This window comes from Labrus bergylta, chromosome 15 (genome assembly GCF_963930695.1).
Source record: "Labrus bergylta chromosome 15, fLabBer1.1, whole genome shotgun sequence".
In the NCBI taxonomy this organism is placed as follows: Eukaryota; Metazoa; Chordata; class Actinopteri; order Labriformes; family Labridae; genus Labrus; species Labrus bergylta.
Genome location: NC_089209.1, coordinates 22,802,948 through 22,822,558, shown reverse-complemented (window position 1 = coordinate 22,822,558; position 19,611 = coordinate 22,802,948). Strand labels below are relative to the sequence as shown.

The window sequence follows — 19,611 nt, the reverse complement described above, 5'->3', positions numbered from 1 at the left end:
GCCTCTACACATGTGGTGCACAAACCAACCACAGACCACTGGTGACCCAGAAATGACTTTTATAGAACATGTAGGGCCTTTATTTTAGACTGCTTTGATATGGAGCCCTAAGAGCAACAGAATGCAGTGAAAGATGAACAGACTTTTAAATGAATCTAGCTCACTCTCCAGTCACTTCATTAAAAGCATAAATGTTTTTTTATTTGGTTTTTAGTCATCACACTCCTTCATTTTTCAGAAGTTCAGTTTTTCTCCTTGTTTCTGTTAATTTATTTATTCAGCTCTCCATTTTATCCAAAGAACATTCCTGGTTTCTTAATTACATGTCAAATTATAGGACTGCTTTATGAGACTAAGAGAAGACATGCTTGAGAGGACAGTGTAGCTGGTTGAACAGAAAACAAAGTGGAGGCTGCAGCATGTTCAGCTATGTATGCTTCATGAACTCTCAATAGTCCGTGCTTGTAAACATGCCCGCCCACAGAAATGGCTGGGCCCCTGAAAAGTCCAGTGAATGGGCCCTCCCAGGATATGATTTAAATCAACATATTCGATCAGTACTGTTAGCGCTAGCTTCCTGGCTAACATTAGTTCCCTCTGCCTGGCTCCTATCAGCCTTTGGAGCTGACTCAAACAACTTTGTTATCAAGTTCTTGTTGGGGTCAAATGCCTGATCAAGCTCCCTCCTTTTATTCTTTCCTAGCACGCTAACTTTGTGCAGGTCATGGAACGGCTAATGGTGAGTATTTAAGTGTAAAATAAAATGTGGTCATTGTTGTTCAAAATTAAGATGCACCATGTTCCTCCCCATGTGACTGGGCCCCAGAAGGCTCTCCCCTTTATCCCCCCTTATGGGCAGCCTTGTTTGTAAACTTCAACCAGTGTGAATTTCAGTAGGAGCTAGGGGTACGGCTAGCTTACATAGTCAGAAATGAGTTCAACTTCAGATGATATGACATAGACATCGAGGACATTTACCATCTCACCACTCACACAACTCTCCTGCCGTCTGGAAAAAAGGTACCAAAGCACCCGGGCCCTCACTACAAGACTGTAATAATCAGCCCCCAAGCCACCAGACTCCTCAACACACAGAGAACTCCACCAGAACAAGACCATAAACATCAATGAAACTATGAATGAATTGAAGTTATTCATTGTTTTAGAAAGAGGTTTCACTTCTAATCACAGTGATGACGTGGGAAAATAGCCTATCAGTGGTGGTCTTGAGTCTGAGTCCGAGACTAGACCAAGTAAAAATACTTTTGATTCTGAGACAAGACTGAGACCTTCAAAAAGTGGTCTCGAAACCAGTCTTGAGACCAAGACTGATTTCTACTACAACACTAGCATCTCGGTCCAAGAGGAACAACAGTTCATCTAAAAAAGTCATATTATGCTTGAAATGACAATCAAGAGAACTTGACTTGACATAAAAGTTGTAATGTGAAAATTAAATAATACTTTCCCAGTATGTGACCCTGTGATATTAACATGTGCAACACACAAGCAGAAATGCACTCACACATACTGAGTGAGAACACTGAGTGATGCAGGACAGCAAATGGATAATAGACCTAACATGCTGCTGCATACCAACTTGAGACATACGCCGACAGAAGATGTCTAATGTAGTGATGAGAAAAAGAAAGGTATACATAATTACTTTAGTGAGGAGAATGTAAAAAAAAAATATATTCAGTGGGAAAAATTAAATGAGCTAATCAAGTCTTGATTGATTTTGAGCAGCTGGTTTCTGTTAAAGAAAAACCTTTTCCCTTATGGTACACGGTGCAAATGAGAAACAAGGCAAACCAGCTCTACATCCAGTCCTGTGGCTCCAACAGAATCTAATTTTAAAAAAGTGGAAGGCGATGTTTACCCCTTTGAACAAGTGCTCCTGCTCTACTGCCTCTTCAGTTATTTCAGGCCAGCAGATTATACTTAGAAAAGACACACAAGCTTCTGAGATTGTCCCTCGCAGGGAAATTCAATAAACCCTTCCCTATGGCCATAGCTAATATTTGAACTCTGTTTAAACAAATATAATTACAGGGATGCTCAAACAAGCCTGAGGGGGGATCCTCTGCGGAAAGTGAACTCATCTTCACTAAAGTGATTGATAGGAGGGGGATAAAGGCAACCACGGGGGATGTGAGGGGACGTAGGCAAACACAAAGTCATCTCTATGAGCTAAAGCAGGATATTTCCTTAAACACAGAAGCATCAAGCAAGCTCGGTGGAGGAGGTGTACTTACGAAAATGTGTTTCATTGGGCTTGTTTGTTTGTGGAAGTTGGTTCTTGGGTTAAGAAGTGTGACGTGCACTAGAGGAAAGCACCAGGAAAAGCATAGCAGTACTTTTCCTACCTCCTCTCTGAAACCATCAGCCATGGCTTCAGTGAAATGTTTTCAGGTAAAGTCGATTTTCCAGCTTCTCTTCTGCACCAAGGTTTGGGTAGAAAGTAGCAGAATATAATGACGAGGTAAACATGTATTTGAAGAACAAATCTCTGCAACCAAAATGTGAAGGGTGTCTCAGGCTCAAAATAAAGATGACATTTGAGACGTCAATGTAGTCCTCGAAGATTCTGTTTGGAAAGTATTTCTTTGAATGAGGTGAGGTGTCTTGGGTCCTATGAGGACTATAAGAAGGAGGGTTGAAAAATAAGGAAATGATGTTACATTTGACAGATTGACTTCCAGCTTTGTGTACACCTCATAGCCAAGCTCCATGGTGTTTTGTTCAATTTGAACTTTATTTATTAGTTATTGAGGAAATGCTGAACCTCTAACTAACTGAGGAATGGTGATCCGCGGTAGCTGTTCACAACTTAAATAACCAGCCATTTGTTTTTGGCCACTTGATGGCAGCAAAATTATCTTGAAAGCATACAATTACCTACTCACATCTACCAGATACGATAATAGCTTTCATTTGGCCTTCTGATAGTAGAATGAATAAAGTGCATTGGAGCTTTACTTTTGTCCATACTTACTCTTTGGAGGTATATCTGGTTCTTTAGCCACAAAAGGCCTCTCATTCCTCAACAGTAAGATGGTTGTTTGGCAGTTGGCATATAACATACAGAGCATCCATCCATTAGCTACACAGCTTTTCCCATGCAGGGTCTCTGGGAAGCCAATCCCAGCTGTAATTGGGTAAGAGGGGGGTACACCTTGTACTGTTTGACAGTCAACAACAGGGCTGACATATAGAGACAGACCACCAGGCACGCTCAGATTCACACCTAAGGACACATTTTACTGTCACCAACTAACCTATGGAGCATGTCTGTGGACTGTGGGAGGAAGCCGGAGTACCCGTAGAGAACCCATGTATGCACAGGGAGAACATGCAAACTCCACACAGACGACCAGGAACCTTCTTGCTGTGAGGCAACAGCGCTAACTACTAGCACCACCATGAAGCCCCACTGCAGTCATCGTTTTTAAAATGATTGTTAGTTAATGACTAAATGGTTATGATTTAAGTGTAACCTCGGAAAGTGTCTGTTTGTCCAAAGATGTAAGTTGAGCAGACAGTATGAGACAAGCGGACAACAGGTGGCTATAAAAAGACATTTAATTATAAAGTACATCTGAAGCATGTTGCAGCTGGAATGCTAGAGGACACGTACACTCAGTCCCCGAAACACAAAAGTGTCAACATCAACTTATCAACTTGTTTAATGTGACACATTTTAAGACAGTTCATGAAATCATATATGAAAACATATATTGTTCAATATACTGCATGATTTCATAAAGGTGCAAATGGCTGCTGTATGGATATGCTAAACACTTAAATGAGCAACTCTTCATGAAGGTGTCTTTGTAACAAGACGATTAATTCCCATATTGATGCAGCTTTAACAGTAGTGCGCATTGCATCATAATATTTGACACTTTGTCTTTCACATGAAGATCTTGGCAGAACCAAAAGAAAGGTGTAAACAGAATATTTTAAGTGGGTCTGTCTGTTTATGAAACACGCTGAGGCACTTGGTTAACAAACGCATCCTTGATTGACTGCACAGAGACAGTGTTTGTGTATTTTCCTCTGATTGTGGATTAAGTTTTCATTAAAACTTTTTTTTTTTTTTATCAGCACAAGCTTTCAGAAGAGGGATTTGTCTTTATTGCAGTAGAAGGCACACTTGTTTCAGTTTTTGGCACATTAAACTCTGAAGCTGAACTGCACTTGACCTTCAACGTCCTGCTAAAACCGCACAGTTTCTTTGGAGAAACTGAGGATGCCCGCTGTCTTTCAGTGTTCTGTTTGCACTTTTTGGCACTTTTGTCTCGTGTCATAGGAACACTTTCGAGCTTCTCCTGGGTGCCAGGACTTTTACAACAAGCATCTGATGATATTGTTGTATTGTTGGTCGTTGTGGATGTGGACACACAGCTATCACCACAACAATGGTCGTTTGTTTGCTCTGTGCATGGTGGTGGAGAGGGGCCTTGAGTCTGATGTTGTGTTGGTGCCGGGGTGCTTATATTTTGACCATTAACTGAACTTGAGGTTATCAATTCTTGTCTATGATCCGCCTCTTGTACCACAAGCTCTGAGCCAGTGACAGAGCCAGGAGCTGAGTCTGTGTCCTGGTTTGAAGCTGTGGTGGTGGAGAGCTGTTCTCTGGCTAAGCTACCCTGCTGGTTTGCATTGTGGACACAGTACTTCCTGAGGTGGCAGCTGTGGGCAGTTCCTTTCCTTGGGGCCACCACTCTTCCTTGGGAGCAGTGGTGAAAATGGGCAGGTGGACAATTGACATAGTGCATATGACACTCCACGTGTGAAAAGACTGGGTTGAGGTTTGATAATAGGGCTGCATTTTGCTTGCTAGTGCTGTTTCCTGAGAGGGGGAAGATCTGAGGAGTGGGAGGACAGGAAGGAGAGTCCTTGACAGTCTGAGCACAAGAGCAAGTTGTCCACTGCTGGGGAAGGTGAGCAGGAGGAGGAGGGTCCCCACATGTGTAGTTAGGTTTTTGAGAGATCTGGCACCCAGTAGGTGTGCTTAGTGTGGCTACAAGCCCATTTTCAGGGCCACTTCTGCCAGTCTCAGTTTTGTTTTTGTAATTTATGTGTGAATAAGCGGCGGTGTGGTGGTGAGGAGAGAGTCCATTGTAAAGTTGAGCACACACCTCCTGCTCCTCTAGGGGTTTATCCTCAGTCTTCTGACAGGAAGCCAACGGCTCTAACTCATAGTTCTCAACTTCCTCACCTCTGCTGTCCAGCTGGTACTTCCCCAGCCCAGAGCCTTTCCCTTGGGGCGATGGGCTTGTTGATGTGACCTCAGAGAACATTTGACACTGTAGCTTTTTGGGCAGGGGGATCTGGCCACAGGTCCCCTGGGGTCCCAGGCACCGACACATGCACTGAAAGAAGAATGTGGCAAATGCCCAGCTAATGCACATGATCAGCATCATGAAGGTGCCGAGCTGGGTGTAGGCCAATACGGTCGAGGGCATCATCATTGCGCCAGCAACAAAGGTGGTCAGCGCCGCCATAGCAATAGCGGAGCCCATGCGGCTGAGGGAGAAAATCACCTTTCCCTCGCGGTCAGGCTCCGGGGCAAGACGGTAGGCAACGCCATAGTGTACGGCGAAGTCCACCGATAGTCCTACAGCAACGGATATGGTAACAGACTCCAAGACATTGAGCTCCCAGCCCAGAAGCACCAGAGAGCCAACTGTAACGAAAATGGTCCCGCCAATCGAGAGGATTGCGTAGAGACTGATAATGACATTCCAGGTGGTAAGGAGCATGACGCTGAATGCAACAGCTACTGACAGTGCCATGGCAACCAGAGTGCCATCTGACAGGCTGTCCTGAAGGTCATAGAACTCAAGGTTGCTAATGAACCAGCCGTGTCTGAGGCCTGCTGGGGCGTTCCGCAACTCTTCAGTGATCCAGGCATCCACCTACAAAATAAGAACAGAAATTACAGAATAATTTAAATTTGTCTTTTATAAAAATACGACACCTAACAGAGTTAAACAAATAAAATGCTATGTGAAATACCAAAGACCCTACCTCACAGTAGAACTGGAACATCTTCTCATACGCCAGGGTGAAGAGGTAGGTACTCTTGAACTCTAACACTATGGCTCTAATAGTGTCATTGATATCGAATCGAGGTCCAGGGGTCTTACTGTCCAGATGGTAGTTAGTACTCCGATCCAACTCCATAATGGCCCTTTTTATGCACAACTCAAAGACCTCCTGCTTGTAGGGGAAAGTGGATTGACTGCAGCAGGGGTACACAGAAGCCTCCTCACAGTCCTGGTTCTCCATCCACTGATCAAATAAGGAGGTTAAAGTTGTTAGCCTCCAGTGGCTCAAGTATTGCACAATAGATGACAATGTAAATGATGTATTCCCAGGCCAAATCAGGTCACATTTAATGTCGTACTTTGTTAAATATTGGACAGATTCACTAAGATGTCCCTCGATGTCTAACATGACACAAATCATATCTTCAATACATGATGCACACATGCAGTACTGACCTGCTTGAAGGTCTCGATAAAGCAGCTGGTGAAGTCCTGCTCCTCAGACTGAAAGACAAAGCTTTGATTTCTCAGCTTCTGGCAGAAGTTGAGGATCCACAGCTGAGATGCTGGACTGGCAATGTTGAAGCTGTTGTCCAGCATCAATTTTCCCTTGTTTTTGGGGTTCAGGGGGTCCCCGTTATCCACCGGCGTCACACCCCATATAATAGTAATAGGCATGTGGAGGTCCTCGCCATGATGAACCCTCTCAAACATGAACAGTTTCTTGTACTCTGCATCATAGCGCTCAAATGGATGCGAGGCACGAAACACCTGAAACTCTGCTAGCTCCAGGGAAGGGAGCTTCATCTTTGGGTTGACACAGACCACATAGGCCCCGCCCACAGTGATGGCAAGGAACCAGAAGAGCCAGATGTAGCGCAATTTGATGACAATGCAGGGCAGCACCTTTTCGAAGAAAATTCTGGACGCCTCAGAGACAGTAAACAAACATTTATTGGCCTTCTGACAAAGACCTGTCCAGAACATCCTGGTGCCGTAAATCCTTTCCTGATGCTGAGGCTTGGAGCAGGGGAACATATTCGGTAGGTAGCGTTCATGTAGCACAACCACAGCTGGAAGCCATGTCACCATGAGAATATAGTTCACCAAAATAGCAGTACCTGCGTAGACACCAAAACAACGTATAGCAGTGATGTTGCTGACATAATTGGCATAAAAAGCTGCGGCAGTGGTGAAGCTGGTCACAAACATAGACAGGGCTGCATGTTGTAGGGTAACGCTGACTATCTCTGCCAGCTCAGCGTGAGGCTTATCAAATTTGGTGTAGTTCCACACATCACAAAGCACAAAGGCATCATCTGCCCCAATGCCAACGAGTATGATGAGGGCGGTGAGGTTCATGAAGGGGAAGAACTCAAAGTTGAAGACCATTCGGTAGAGAAAGTATGACACGATCAGTGAGCTGATGATGGCTATTATTGTCATTAGAGTGATAAACACTGAACGAGTGTACACGCACATGACGAACAGGACGATCACTATGGCTATGGCAGGGTACACTGTGTCTGTGAGGAGATAGTCCTGAAAGAGGTCATGTTTGATACCAAACTCGATTCCTGTGACAGTTGTGATCCCATCCGAGGAGTTCCAGTTCTCAAAATTGTCTAAGTAAATGTTCATCATAGACTGTCCTTTCTCAGTTGGGGAGAAGAGCATGCTATATTTGAGCAAAGGTGGAGGATACTCCAGGCTCTTGGGACTAAGGAAATCTTTGTCTACCAGGAAGTGAAGGATCTGGTAGACTGCGTTGTACTTCGTGCACTTCCTGGGTACACTTGCACACTTCAGCTGGTCTTTCCGCCGCAAGGTCATGTCCCAGCAGTCAGGTCCAAGAGTGCCATTGTGGTAGTACTTGGCACATGAACGCAGGGTCTTGAGCGTGTGTGCTACATCACGCTCCGTTATCTTCTGACAGGATGATCTGTTGGTGAGAACTGCAATGTAGTTACCAAGTGTCCAGCTGGGGCAACAGGAGGCGTCATTGGTGCGCTGACAAAGGCTCCAGTAGTCACGATGGGAGCGCACCTGGGAAAAGAGAGAAATATTAAACACACAGGTAAAAAAAAGACACAAACCAAACAGTAATATGACAGCTGATGAACTTACCCTTGAGTTGTCCAGATTGCACATGGATTTGATGGCCTGAATATTCCACAAGTTCTTCCCCTCAGCTGATGCGAACACAAGCCTTGAGTAACTGTCGCCTGTGTAAAGAGTGATAAACACTTAATCAACAAGCAAGCTACTAAAAATCATCACATTCAGTCAATCATATTACATTAACAACGACATAGTCTAATGGTGATTTGCACTATTGACTTTAAAAAACATTAAGATCATAATTCATGTTTAACATCGTCCTAACTTACTATCAATAAGCAGTAATTATGAATGTATCGAAGGCAAACTCTTAGTTGATGGCCTATTAGCTTTAGACTACCATGTAGAGTAAGGTACTAATAAGCACTTAATAATGACTAGTACCTAACTAGTTCATTGGGAATACTGTGACCTTAATTTGAAATGTTTCCAAACAAATGTTAAACCTACATGTTTTGGCAACATACCAGTGTCAGAAAGAATATTCTGAGTTTGTCCAAAATCATATTTAAGTGTGACTTTTATCTTTTTCCCCAGATCTATGTTAGGTTGATGCATTTTATTCGTATTCTCTTCTTTATGATATAAAATAATCTCACCTGGAACATCACAGAAGAAATCTTTACTAAAGTCCCATTCTGCTTGCCGTTTGTCTCTGTCAAAGTGCTCCTCAGGCCACCTGGGCTCTTGGTGGCTGCAAAACAACACAAGATTATGATTCTCTGCTACTTCATACATGTCTTATTAATTCAGATAAAATGGTGATTATAAATAGTATTCATTTAAAAGGTGAAAAAAGTACAACAATCCTTGTTTTATTTTGAATTGTTAGGCAGACATTGTTTACCAAGAGATGCTCTTAGATTCTCTTCCTTAAAGCTTTAGTGAGTGTTCCTTTAGTTAAACTCTCTATATGTGGTTCTGGGTTTTGCAGCTGTTTGTAATATTAATAGAAAATATGCATTGTAATAATCTAAGTGACCAACAGGGTACCCCGTGCACAGCCAACCTACGTTCTCAGGTGCCTGTTGGTTGCAGGAAAATACAATAGAAAAATTAAATCAATAATCTGTGGCACAAAAAATTACTTTACTGTCACTTTATTGTAAGCGAACAACGCGATTCCCCTGTAGCTCCCCGCTGGGCGAACCTGAGGAAGCTACAGGCGAAACACGTTGCTCGCTTGTAATCACTTCCAATATTTGTTTGACTTTTTATAGAGCCTGAGATTAAACTAATATTCCCCTAGAGAAGCAAACTGCACCACTGCTGATCAGTCCGATCTACGAGGGTGCAAACACACACATTCTGTTTGCGTCAACATTTAAACCACTGAAATGTGGGCGGAGATGTTGTTGTCTCAGGGGATGCAAAGTCAGCGTGACACAAAATTAAAAAAGCATATCTGATACTTATTAAAGTAATAAGCAGTTGGAGATTTTGATAGAGATAGAGAGAGAGAGAGAGAGAGAGAGAGAGAGAAAGAGAGAGGGATGGATAGAAGGTTGGGGATTTGATCCCCAGTTGCTGCAGCCACATGTTCGATTAGTCCTTGGGCAATACATTTTACCCCAAGTTGCTACCGCTGCTTGATTTGCGGCATATGAATGTGCATGAATGTATGAGTTAATACTGATGGATACTGATAGCAACCTCTGCCGTCAGTGTGTGAATGGGTAGGTATGAACTGCGGTATCAGAGCACTTTGAGTAGTCAAGGCTAGAAAGCTCTATACAAGCCCAAGTCCATCTACCATTTACTTTGGCATATGATGTATTTGTGTTCTTTTGTAAGAATGATGCTGCAGCCGTGTTTTCAGAGTAGTGTAGGGCCAACATGCTAGTGAGCAGACAAGAATGGCAGAGTAATCAGGTTGGCTGTCAGAGAGAGACTGAGGGGTTGACAGACAGAGGAGATGAGGCAGGAAAGCGCGCTGAAAGCAGCGGAGGCCTCTTGGTACACCATCCGCACATAAGTACACAATTACATCTGCAGACAGACACGTGCTGCAAAACAGAGAGGAAGACAAAGACAGCTACACACATAGGAGGAGAGGTGGAGGCAGAGGGAGATGATGCAGGCTACAGATAAAGGGAATCGGAGCGGAGTGGAGCTAGACGTTTTTGAGAAACTCAAATCTCGACTTTTAGTAATTGGACTAACAAAACTATTTTAATGGTGGTTTGCAGCGAGAAGAACTGATCAAAAATAAGTTGTAAGCTCAAACAGAGCACAAAGGGACATGGAGTGAACAGCCAACGAGATAGAGGCAAGACACAAACAAAACCTGCTCTTCATTAGTGAGCATAATCCCAGTGAGAGAACACAGTGGACCACATTATGTATAGGGCTCTACTTTGTCCCATTTTCTTTCAAGAAGGGATTCAGACCTTTCAGCATGTCGGTCAACACTATCCCCCCCTTCACTACCTCTGTCTCACATCCTGGCTCTCCCCTGACCCCCCGATTGAGAGAAATAATCATCATATTGTGTGGCTGTAGCCTCTTGAAAGACTTTCTTTGGATATACTGACATCAAAACCTAAGTTGGCCAAGTCCATCTTTTAATGGGAGGACATATGGTTTAGGTTTTGTGAGTCACATGGCCATATAGATGCTGAAGTTTGTTTTTGGGATTGCGTGGGATTGTATCTTCAGGTCTTGGGCCAAAATCTTCCAAACAATCAACTATTGTCTGACAACACTAAAGGTCTGGGGAGCAACAGCCATTTCGGGGTGTAGCCAGCGGTAATCTATATCAGCAGAAAAGAATGTATCTATCTACACCACAACTCCCTTTTCCGAGCGCTGGTTATTGTTTGCAGTCTGACTGGCAACTTCAGATGCAAGAATTAAGTTGCAGTTGGAAGAAGACTTTCCATCTTTGTTAGATGATAGCTGATGGGAGCTAGGATTGTCTTGTGTCCATTTTTTATCAACTACAGATTTTGTATTCATTGGTATTTTCTTAAAGTAAAGTGATTGGAGTCATGAGAAGTTCTACAGATAATAATTTGCTTACCTGCTCTCTCAAACAGCCGTTTTATATTAATTCGTTTTTTTTTATAATGCTGTAAAAAGAATGCTAGAAATAAGCACAATTAGATAGTGAAACACACGTCCATTGAATTACTTTTTGGCCTGTTCATCAGCGTATTTGAAGGGGTAGTTGGCAAGTGTTGCTTTGTAGCCCGTGTTCTTCACCATGTTGCTCCATGTGACCAGTCTCTGGCCGATAGCTGTTCCTCGTGGCTCAAAACCCTGTGTGTGAAGAAATCGAGAAAAACAATAAGCTCAACTGTTTCCCATAAAGGAAGCAAATCAAAACACTTATGTACACAGTTATGCTGAATATTGTGAAATAACCACTTCATTCATCATACAGTAGCAGTCTATTCAATTTGACTTGTCTATGCATACTTTAGAAACACAGGACTTCTCAAGAGCTCTTGTTCCGCCCAGTATGAGCAAATACAAGCTGAACTGTCAACATCACATCTAATACATAAAGAACCTCACCCACTCAGGACTCAAGGGAAATCAAAAGGTTGGACCCTGCTCTTCTGTTCTCACAGTTCTCTCATACAGTCAAAATACTCTTTACATTAAGTGGAAAATCTGTGTCTCAAAACTTTGATTTCCTTTCCTTCAGTAAATATTTTCACTAAAAGGCTTAAGGTATGTTACTCTTCGTTTTGACTCCTCAGATCACACACGTAAGTATTCAGGTCTCTTTGTGGTACACCAGGGTTTATGACATTCATCCAAAGAGGAAGGCAAGTTGGGTCAGTACTCACTCGCAGTGGGTCAGAGAAGTCCGGCAGGTCGGGCACCAGGATGCCAACTAGAGCACACACCACAGTGAGCACTGTGCATACCCCGAGCACCACCACAGGCCAATCAGCGATCAGCTCGGCATAGCTGAAAGTAAGGAGACTTTAGGTTAGAGCACAGTGGAAACAACACTGGAGGCTACTCGATCTCATCCTTCTTTAGGTATCTGTCGTCATCTTGTTGTGTATAAAATTACATTTTATTGATGAGAATACTGACGGTGAGCGTTTCTGAAGAAAAAAACTTAAAACTATCTATTAAATAAAACTTTAAGTTAGAGCCATCAGACTTCATGGCAGTAAACTCGGAGAAATGAGGAGATCTTAGCTGCTTGTGGAGGGAGCTCAGGTACAGGGAGACTCACTCTCATGACTCACTATTAAGGAATGACAGTTCAGTGGGAGCAATGATTGATGGATGACATGAATAAAGGGAGAGGAGGGGAGAGCTGAGCTGAGCAATCCAAAGCATCAACACAGGAGCAACAATTTTTGGCAGCTCTTACCTTTTGGGGAACCGAAAGGGCCTTGCGGGGCTGAAAAACAAACAAAGAGGGAGATAAATCAGCTTTTCATTCTGAAGTCTTGCAACACTCAAACCAAAACAGATCTGCACTGACTTTTGAGAAAAAGTGTACATCTTTTGTTCATAAGCCCATAAAGCCCACACCTTTCAATTTCTCCAGCAGTAGTAGCAGCACGGACGTTGTGTGTAGGAACACTGAAAGAGTACAAATTGAATCGGCTTTCAAAAGAACTTCACAGTGAACTCATCGTGAAACTCTTCACTCCTTTCAAAATGTGTTCACATGTCACAGTCGAGCTTTCAGGCCTTGTGTTCCTAAGCTTACATGTGCCACACACGTACATTTAGGCTTTAGACAGGAAATAGAGATTCACCTAACAGACTCACATGGATCTGAAACGTTCTGTTGCTCTATCCAGTGTCATCAATCAATAATAAGAAATAATACACTATACCTGTAGGCTCTGACAAACATTTCTGGAAAACATTCATTCAAACACACTTTAGGTGGTGTCGGTGGCCTCGTGGCATAGGGAGTGCGGAGATTGACAAAGATCTGAGGATATTCTGAAGTCATTTAACGGTATTTTACCTCCAAAGTCCCAAAGATTTTTGTCTTTTTGTCCTTGATCTTGATCTTGCTTGGGCCCAAACTGCAATTTGCAGGAACAGAAAAATATTTTTATTTAATAAATAACTGGTAAATGAACTGGAGTCAGAGGTCAGATATTAACCTGGGCTGCCCGCTTTGAGGAATGTAGCCTCTGTACACGGGGCGCACAAACAGACCACTTGACCACAGGCGCCCCTAAAAGCGTTTTTTACACCTCAGGTCACACTAACCCATTCACAGAACATTCACACACTGATGGCAGGGACTGCTATGTAAAGTGTCAACTAATCCATTCATACACTTTCACACACCGCAGCAGCGGGAGCAATATGAGGTTCAGTGTCTTACCAAAGGACACTTTGACATGTGATAGCAGGAGCTGGGGATTGAACCCCTACACTTCCAGCTGAGAGACCACAGACTCTACCACTGAGCCACAGGCGATAGACCTTCAACCTTTAACAATCCCTAATGAAAGACACACATATCCATGTGAAATAGCAGTAAAGGGAAAACTCTGTTCTACTAATCTAATTCTTTTCACTGTTCTCCGTTTCTTGGCTGTCCATGTATGGCCTTGAACTGTAGACCTCAGAGCAGACATGGTCCAAAACTGAGGAGACCAGTTCCAGGAAATAGTTGGACTGGATTTATTGAAGCGCTTTCAGGCATATCTATTTGTCTACTGAGGATCTGTTTTGAATTTTGGCCTGCAGTGCATCAATCTGAATCTTGTTTTAGCCAAATGGAAATATATGAAGCAAACCTGAGTCAGCCGTTTGGCTGCAAATCTTAAACTATAAAGATGAGAGTGTTCAAGATTCCACCATGCCTACAGTCATAATTTGTCCAGTTCTCACAAAACTTCAGTCAACTTTCCGTACCGATTTGGGTGATGAATTAAAGATTTTGCAGACTGAGAATATCAGTTGATGCTAAGGCTTTTATTTTGGGCTCACTTTGCATTTATTCTGTAAAACAAAGGAGGAATACAACGGCAACAATCCCTATGCATGTGAAAATTATATAAGAGGCATCGAAGAGCGATAGAGGGATTGGGATGGTTGTCAGAACTTGGTAGTTACAGTAGCTAGCTACCAACCAACCAGTGGTTAAGCTCTGATACCTCTCCAATAAAGCATGTCCAAAGGTCCTGTTGTGCATGTGTGTAATCAAAATGACGCTACAAAGACAGGATGGCTGGCCTTTTGAACTCTCTGATCTCTATTTGTGACACTACCAAAGCAAACTTCAGTAATAGACTCTTACTTTCCTTAAACACTAACTTTTCATCCCTCACCTTCCCTCTCTCTTTTCATGGCCTCTGGCCTCTCTTTTATTTTCATTCTCTCCCCCCCGTCCCCCCGGCCCTGAGTAACCTTTCAGTGTTATTCCGTTTCCTAAAGGGAGAGTGTTTCTGGATCCAAGGGTTAATTAATAAGGTAAACACAGACCACCAGCCACTCACTCAGCACTGTGCTGACAGAAGAGGGAAATAGAGAAGAGAGAGAGTGTGTGTGTGTGTGTGTGTGTGTGTGTGTGTGTGTGTCTGCTTACAGGTTGTTCACACTATACTGAATCTTTTCATGTGAATAAGGGATAAGAGAAGAAACTTGAGGTTTCTCTGCACCTCGCTGGGCTTGCCATGATAACTGGTCTCATATCTGGCAAACTGAGGGGCGTCCAAAACAGCCGTGTGTGGGAACCTTAAAAACAATCTGCACGCTGCAGCTCTACCCAGATTATTCATACTTTAAAGGACAGTGAGTGTGCTGACTTTTCTGTTTTCTGTGTAGTCTTTTTGTGGTTGTGCACCTGCAGTTTTATTACTCTTTCAGCTCCTTTTTGCTGTTTTGGACATTAACAGTTCAAAGCATGACTTTTACGCTGCTTTAACGCCTAGTCTGCAGTGTAAAGTGCACACAAGTGTGATGGATGGGTGAAGTCGTATGCCATACGCAGTTTTGTTTAATGTTCATATTAAGTATATATTTTTATTATTTTTGACTATTTTCTGCTGACAAAATAAACCCCGCTCCTACTCAGACCACACAGAGTTCAACCTTCAGACAGTGTGACATTAAAGGTAGTGTGAAGAGAGACCTGGACAAACATTTCTTATGTTTCTCATGTGTTTTATGTCATCAATCATGTCTAACTATGTTGAAATATATGTTAGTTAGCATGTAAAGCCCTGATAGCTACTTTGTAAGACGGAGGCTCACTCTCTTGTGCTGCCTGTGAATCACACAGCACCTTACGTGTACTGCTGTGCCAAGATCATCAAAAAGAACCAACCTGTCCTATTTGGTCCAGACGAATAAAGAAGCCCGACCCAAAAGGCCTCGCAAACAGTTGTTATTCTAAATAATGTGCAAAGCCTCATCAACCTGTGGCCTGGAAATACAGAGTACAGCGATAGATATCAGACGCACCCCTTCTGGTTGAGGCGTGCAGCTGTGTGACAGAGAGTAGTTGAGTCCAACAAATGGAGAGAAGACAAAAAGAAAGAGTACAGAAACCCTGGATTCTACAGTTTTGCAAAAACAAAAAATGAATTAGATTAAAAGCAATGGAATGCTTTGAGAGCTCAGAGAGTTCAACACTGTGCAGATATTTCAGGTCCAATAAAAGATGTTCCTACGCATTAATCCTACTGATAAAATGTTGCTAAATCGCACATGACAAGCTGCTCTTCACGTAGGAGTTGTTGTGTTTCCATACAGTTCTTTCCATGTGTCGTAGCAACCAAACCACCTGGTGCCTATAAATACTAAAAAAAAAAAATCAAACTTGCTCAATATAGTAAAAGCTGACCTTTGTTGAGAGACAGCTACAGAAGGAGTACGAAAAAGGAATTCTTGCTATCTGACAAGGCATGAATTTAAACCAAACTTGTGGTTGCCATAAACAACAAGTGCTGTTGTTAGAGGCATCTGTGGAAAGAGCAGAAACATTTAACTCCAGGAGAGTGGAGAGTGAGCAGGGGGAGGTTAAATATACAAAACGACCCCTGAATGTTTGGCTGTCAGTGAAGGGTTGTGCAGCTAAAGCAGGGTCATCAGTGAAGGTAGAAGCATGTCAGCTGAGCCTCAGGTGCCCTGAGGATATACATGTTCTGCCTTATTTTACCCTTAAGAAACAGCTTTCTTACTGGACTGCATTTAACATAGCCTTGAACTTTCAGTCCTCAAAGAGCCTGGAGACTATAGAGCCAAATGATATGGCCTATAAATAAAACACATTATTCTTAAAGCAAGAATGTGTGACTTTATGATCCAGTAGATGTCGCCCTTGAGCACCAGCGTGAAACCAAAACAAACTGTGGTTTGGCGACACCTCCGACATACTGAAGCCACCGCTCTCCTGCAGAGACAAAACTCTAACCTCCCTCCAGTCGAGTTCGTACGGAGGAGTTTCTTCTCACGTACTGTAGACAGGCATAGACTGAGAGAGACATTTACACACAGGACATACTTGATTTCTGATATTTAAGTGTCAAATGTTGCACATTCTTCCTGTAGGCTAGAACGAACAACAGTAAACTAGATGATTTTTAATAAATGTAAAGGATCGACAGATTTTAAAACAGCATTCCTTGCCTTCTCTCAGATACAAAAACACACGTACCATTTCCAGGAGAATAATTGTCAATGAGTGGGAGGTTGATAAGCCTTCAATGGCCTTATGCTTGTGGCTTTAAGATTTACCCTGACATTTTGTACTCTGTTTATGATACAATTTAGTACCTAAACTTTACTTCAGCTAGAATAATTGGTCCCCAAATCCAAGAGAACCCAGCAACAGGGCCATCACACACATTGCAACCTCAATAGAACAGGGCATCCCACATCCACATCACCCAACTTCCCTGTAGCCCCCCCCCCCCTTAAGAAACAAACATGAGCTAATCTTAATAAATGGATTCATGTTTTGTGAAGCAGAGAAAATGCACATGAAAAGATCTCCTCAAAAATGTGACGTTACAGTTTATCAACATGAGTGTGTGAGAGACTAAAGTGTCTTGTGATCTCGGATGTAATCCCTCTGCTAATCTGGCTGATCAGTCTGGAACAGATCAAACTGTTATCTGTCAAAACCTTGTCGGCGTCCATACCCTGAAGTTAAAGATGGTCTGAGGAATATAAAGTATCTGAGGTTGCCTGTTCATGAACGTTATTTTAAGGCTACCACTAAAGTACAGTGAACCTGTTAAAAGGGGTGAAGACTGGTGTTAAAGGGAGACGAGGTCTAAAGGGTTTTACTTCCTGTCTGGTTTCAAGGTAAAACCTCACATCTGAGGCACACTGTAGTTTCTAAATAGGAGGTGCGACACTGCGCCTCCTCAGGGCATCAAAAAAGTTGAGCACTGATGAAACTTTTGCTGCCGTTTTTATACACCTTTCTGCACTGTAGCACTTTCATATTTTTTGACCCCTCATGTCTTAATTAAAGACACTATTCCAGCATCTATCTCCACCTGTGGACCTTTTGTGGCTTTTTAGGCCAGTGGAACAAATGTCCCAGAATCTCCTCCTGCAATTTTTCAGGTATATAGTTTCCTGCATGAAATCCTGCGGTCTCTATTCCTCTGTCTCACATACACACTGAACAGTAAAGGAGGGGAGTTGGAGATAGTTTGATTTCATTTGCAAATTGATGATTGAATCTGGTGCTGATTGGTATTGGAAACAAATTACATTAGGATATTTTTTCTTCTTCTGCAATATACCAATTACAAATAAACTTTTGGCTTGCAATTGTGTTACTTAAAGGTCATCAACCATTTCAAACGAGAGAATTTCAATTTTATAACCTTTAAAATAAAGTGACCTGACAGACCTCATAACAAAGCCCTCACCTTCACAGAGACCACAGAGAGCTGCCCCCTCAGGCAGCTGGTTCTCCGACAGAAACCCAATCAGAACAAACTCAACTATTAAACAACGTTAAGAAAAAGTACTTCACACATTAGAAAGACCAACAACAACAAAAAACAGAGAATATTACATTGTTATCTGGCTCTAAATAGAGATTGCACATGGGGCAGAAAACCTGAGTACTGTGACTGATACCGAACTGAGGAAATGTTTGACCATGTACAGACTCAGTGAGCATGGCCTTGCCATCGAGAGAGGACGCCACAGATAGACCTGGTACCCCAAAGAGGACAGACTCTGAGTCTGCACCCAACAGGAGGTGGAAAGGGAACTGCATTTTTTAACTACCTATCCAAAGTACCAGGACATCAGAGACACTAATACATCCCACTCATCACAAACACACAAAAAGGATTTAATAATATGAACAACAACCAAAAACCTGAGTACCTGCTGGGTGAGGTACATCGATGTGCAAACACTGCAGCACGTTATGTGAGCTGCTGTGACCGCAAAAGAGCACCCAACAGCTTTAAAACCAGCATGAACCATACAGCGTAACGTCTGTATCATCTGCAACATCATCTGTACTACCTGTGTACAACTGTACATGAGACCGTTCTGTTCGACCTACCTTCTTCCAGGTGCCTGGTTCTGGACGTGCTCCTGCCAACGCTGGTGATGTTGTTGATGGAGACAGAAAGGTGAGGACGGATGGGGATGGGGGTGAGAGTATGTGCAGGCAGAGTGGCAGCACAGGCAAGGCGAAGTGGTCCCATGGTTGGGAATGGAGCTAGCACCTGGACCTGCTCCTGGATTCTGTAGGCGCAGACACTCCTGCTGTCCACAGTTGCTGCACAAGGGGGACTGGAAGTGACACTGCTGGCAGCAGAATGGCGGGGTATGGAGATGAGTGGAGGGAGCGCACGCAGAGAGGCTGGAGGGTAGGTGGCGTCTGGCCAGCCTCTGAGAGTCTGTGACTGTGGGGGTGGTAGCAACGGCAGAGGACGGGGGAAGGTATGTCAAAGATCCGTTCTGTTTGACCACACCGCCATTTTGGGTCGGTCTGTTTAATCTTTGGATAACATGAGTTTTTTGCTTCTTCTGTTGAAAATGAGATCCTCCAATTTTCTCCCCTATAACACTTTGATCTCCATCAGCTGTAAGATGTTCATCACTAGAGGCAGCTGTGAGAGAGTCTTGACAGTTTTTATTCAGTGTGCTGCTACTTGACGGATCGTTTCCGGTGGCACTGAGGGGATGGTGCTCTCCGTTGCTGAAGGCCGTTGGGTATTCAACTGCATCGCTCAGGGCCATTATCTTCTCCTGGTGGGCCTGGCGAGGACACTCTCACTCTTCTGAAAGAGAAGAAAAAATCAGAAGTTAGTGCACACACTAGTACGTTAAAAGCTGCTGGAGGTAAATTGTTGTGAATCGCATGTTAAAATCTTGAAATCCTTTTCTTTGTCAAGTAGTGACCATGTTAAAGTTACTTTTCAGCACCATGATTTCTAAGTCAGACTCCAATGGGAATGTCCATTTCACACATTGAACCCTCATTTTAGATGACAGCTAAGAG

The 19,611-nt window shown here is 43.1% G+C and overlaps 1 protein-coding gene across 5 annotated transcripts in view; it reads right to left on the bottom strand.

Annotated features, from left to right (window-relative positions):
• Positions 1-3,567: 3,567 nt before the first annotated feature.
• The window catches only part of disp1 (dispatched homolog 1 (Drosophila)), a 61,442-nt gene continuing 45,398 nt past the window's right edge, over positions 3,568-19,611 (bottom strand). For 3 of the 5 annotated variants that reach the window (XM_020631531.3, XM_065963688.1, XM_020631532.3), the window contains 9 exons: positions 18,667-19,387; positions 12,520-12,549; positions 11,978-12,101; positions 11,314-11,441; positions 8,780-8,874; positions 8,187-8,284; positions 6,516-8,105; positions 6,040-6,303; positions 3,568-5,927 (listed from right to left, as the gene is read on the bottom strand). In XM_020631531.3, coding sequence (XP_020487187.2) covers positions 4,107-5,927; positions 6,040-6,303; positions 6,516-8,105; positions 8,187-8,284; positions 8,780-8,874; positions 11,314-11,441; positions 11,978-12,101; positions 12,520-12,549; positions 18,667-19,349 — 4,833 coding nt within the window. In that variant the 5' untranslated portion in view covers positions 19,350-19,387 and the 3' untranslated portion in view covers positions 3,568-4,106. Of the gene's footprint in view, positions 5,928-6,039; positions 6,304-6,515; positions 8,106-8,186; positions 8,285-8,779; positions 8,875-11,313; positions 11,442-11,977; positions 12,102-12,519; positions 12,550-18,666; positions 19,391-19,611 lie in introns of all 5 variants that reach the window. The other 2 variants (XM_065963687.1, XM_065963689.1) reach the window with 1 other exon arrangement.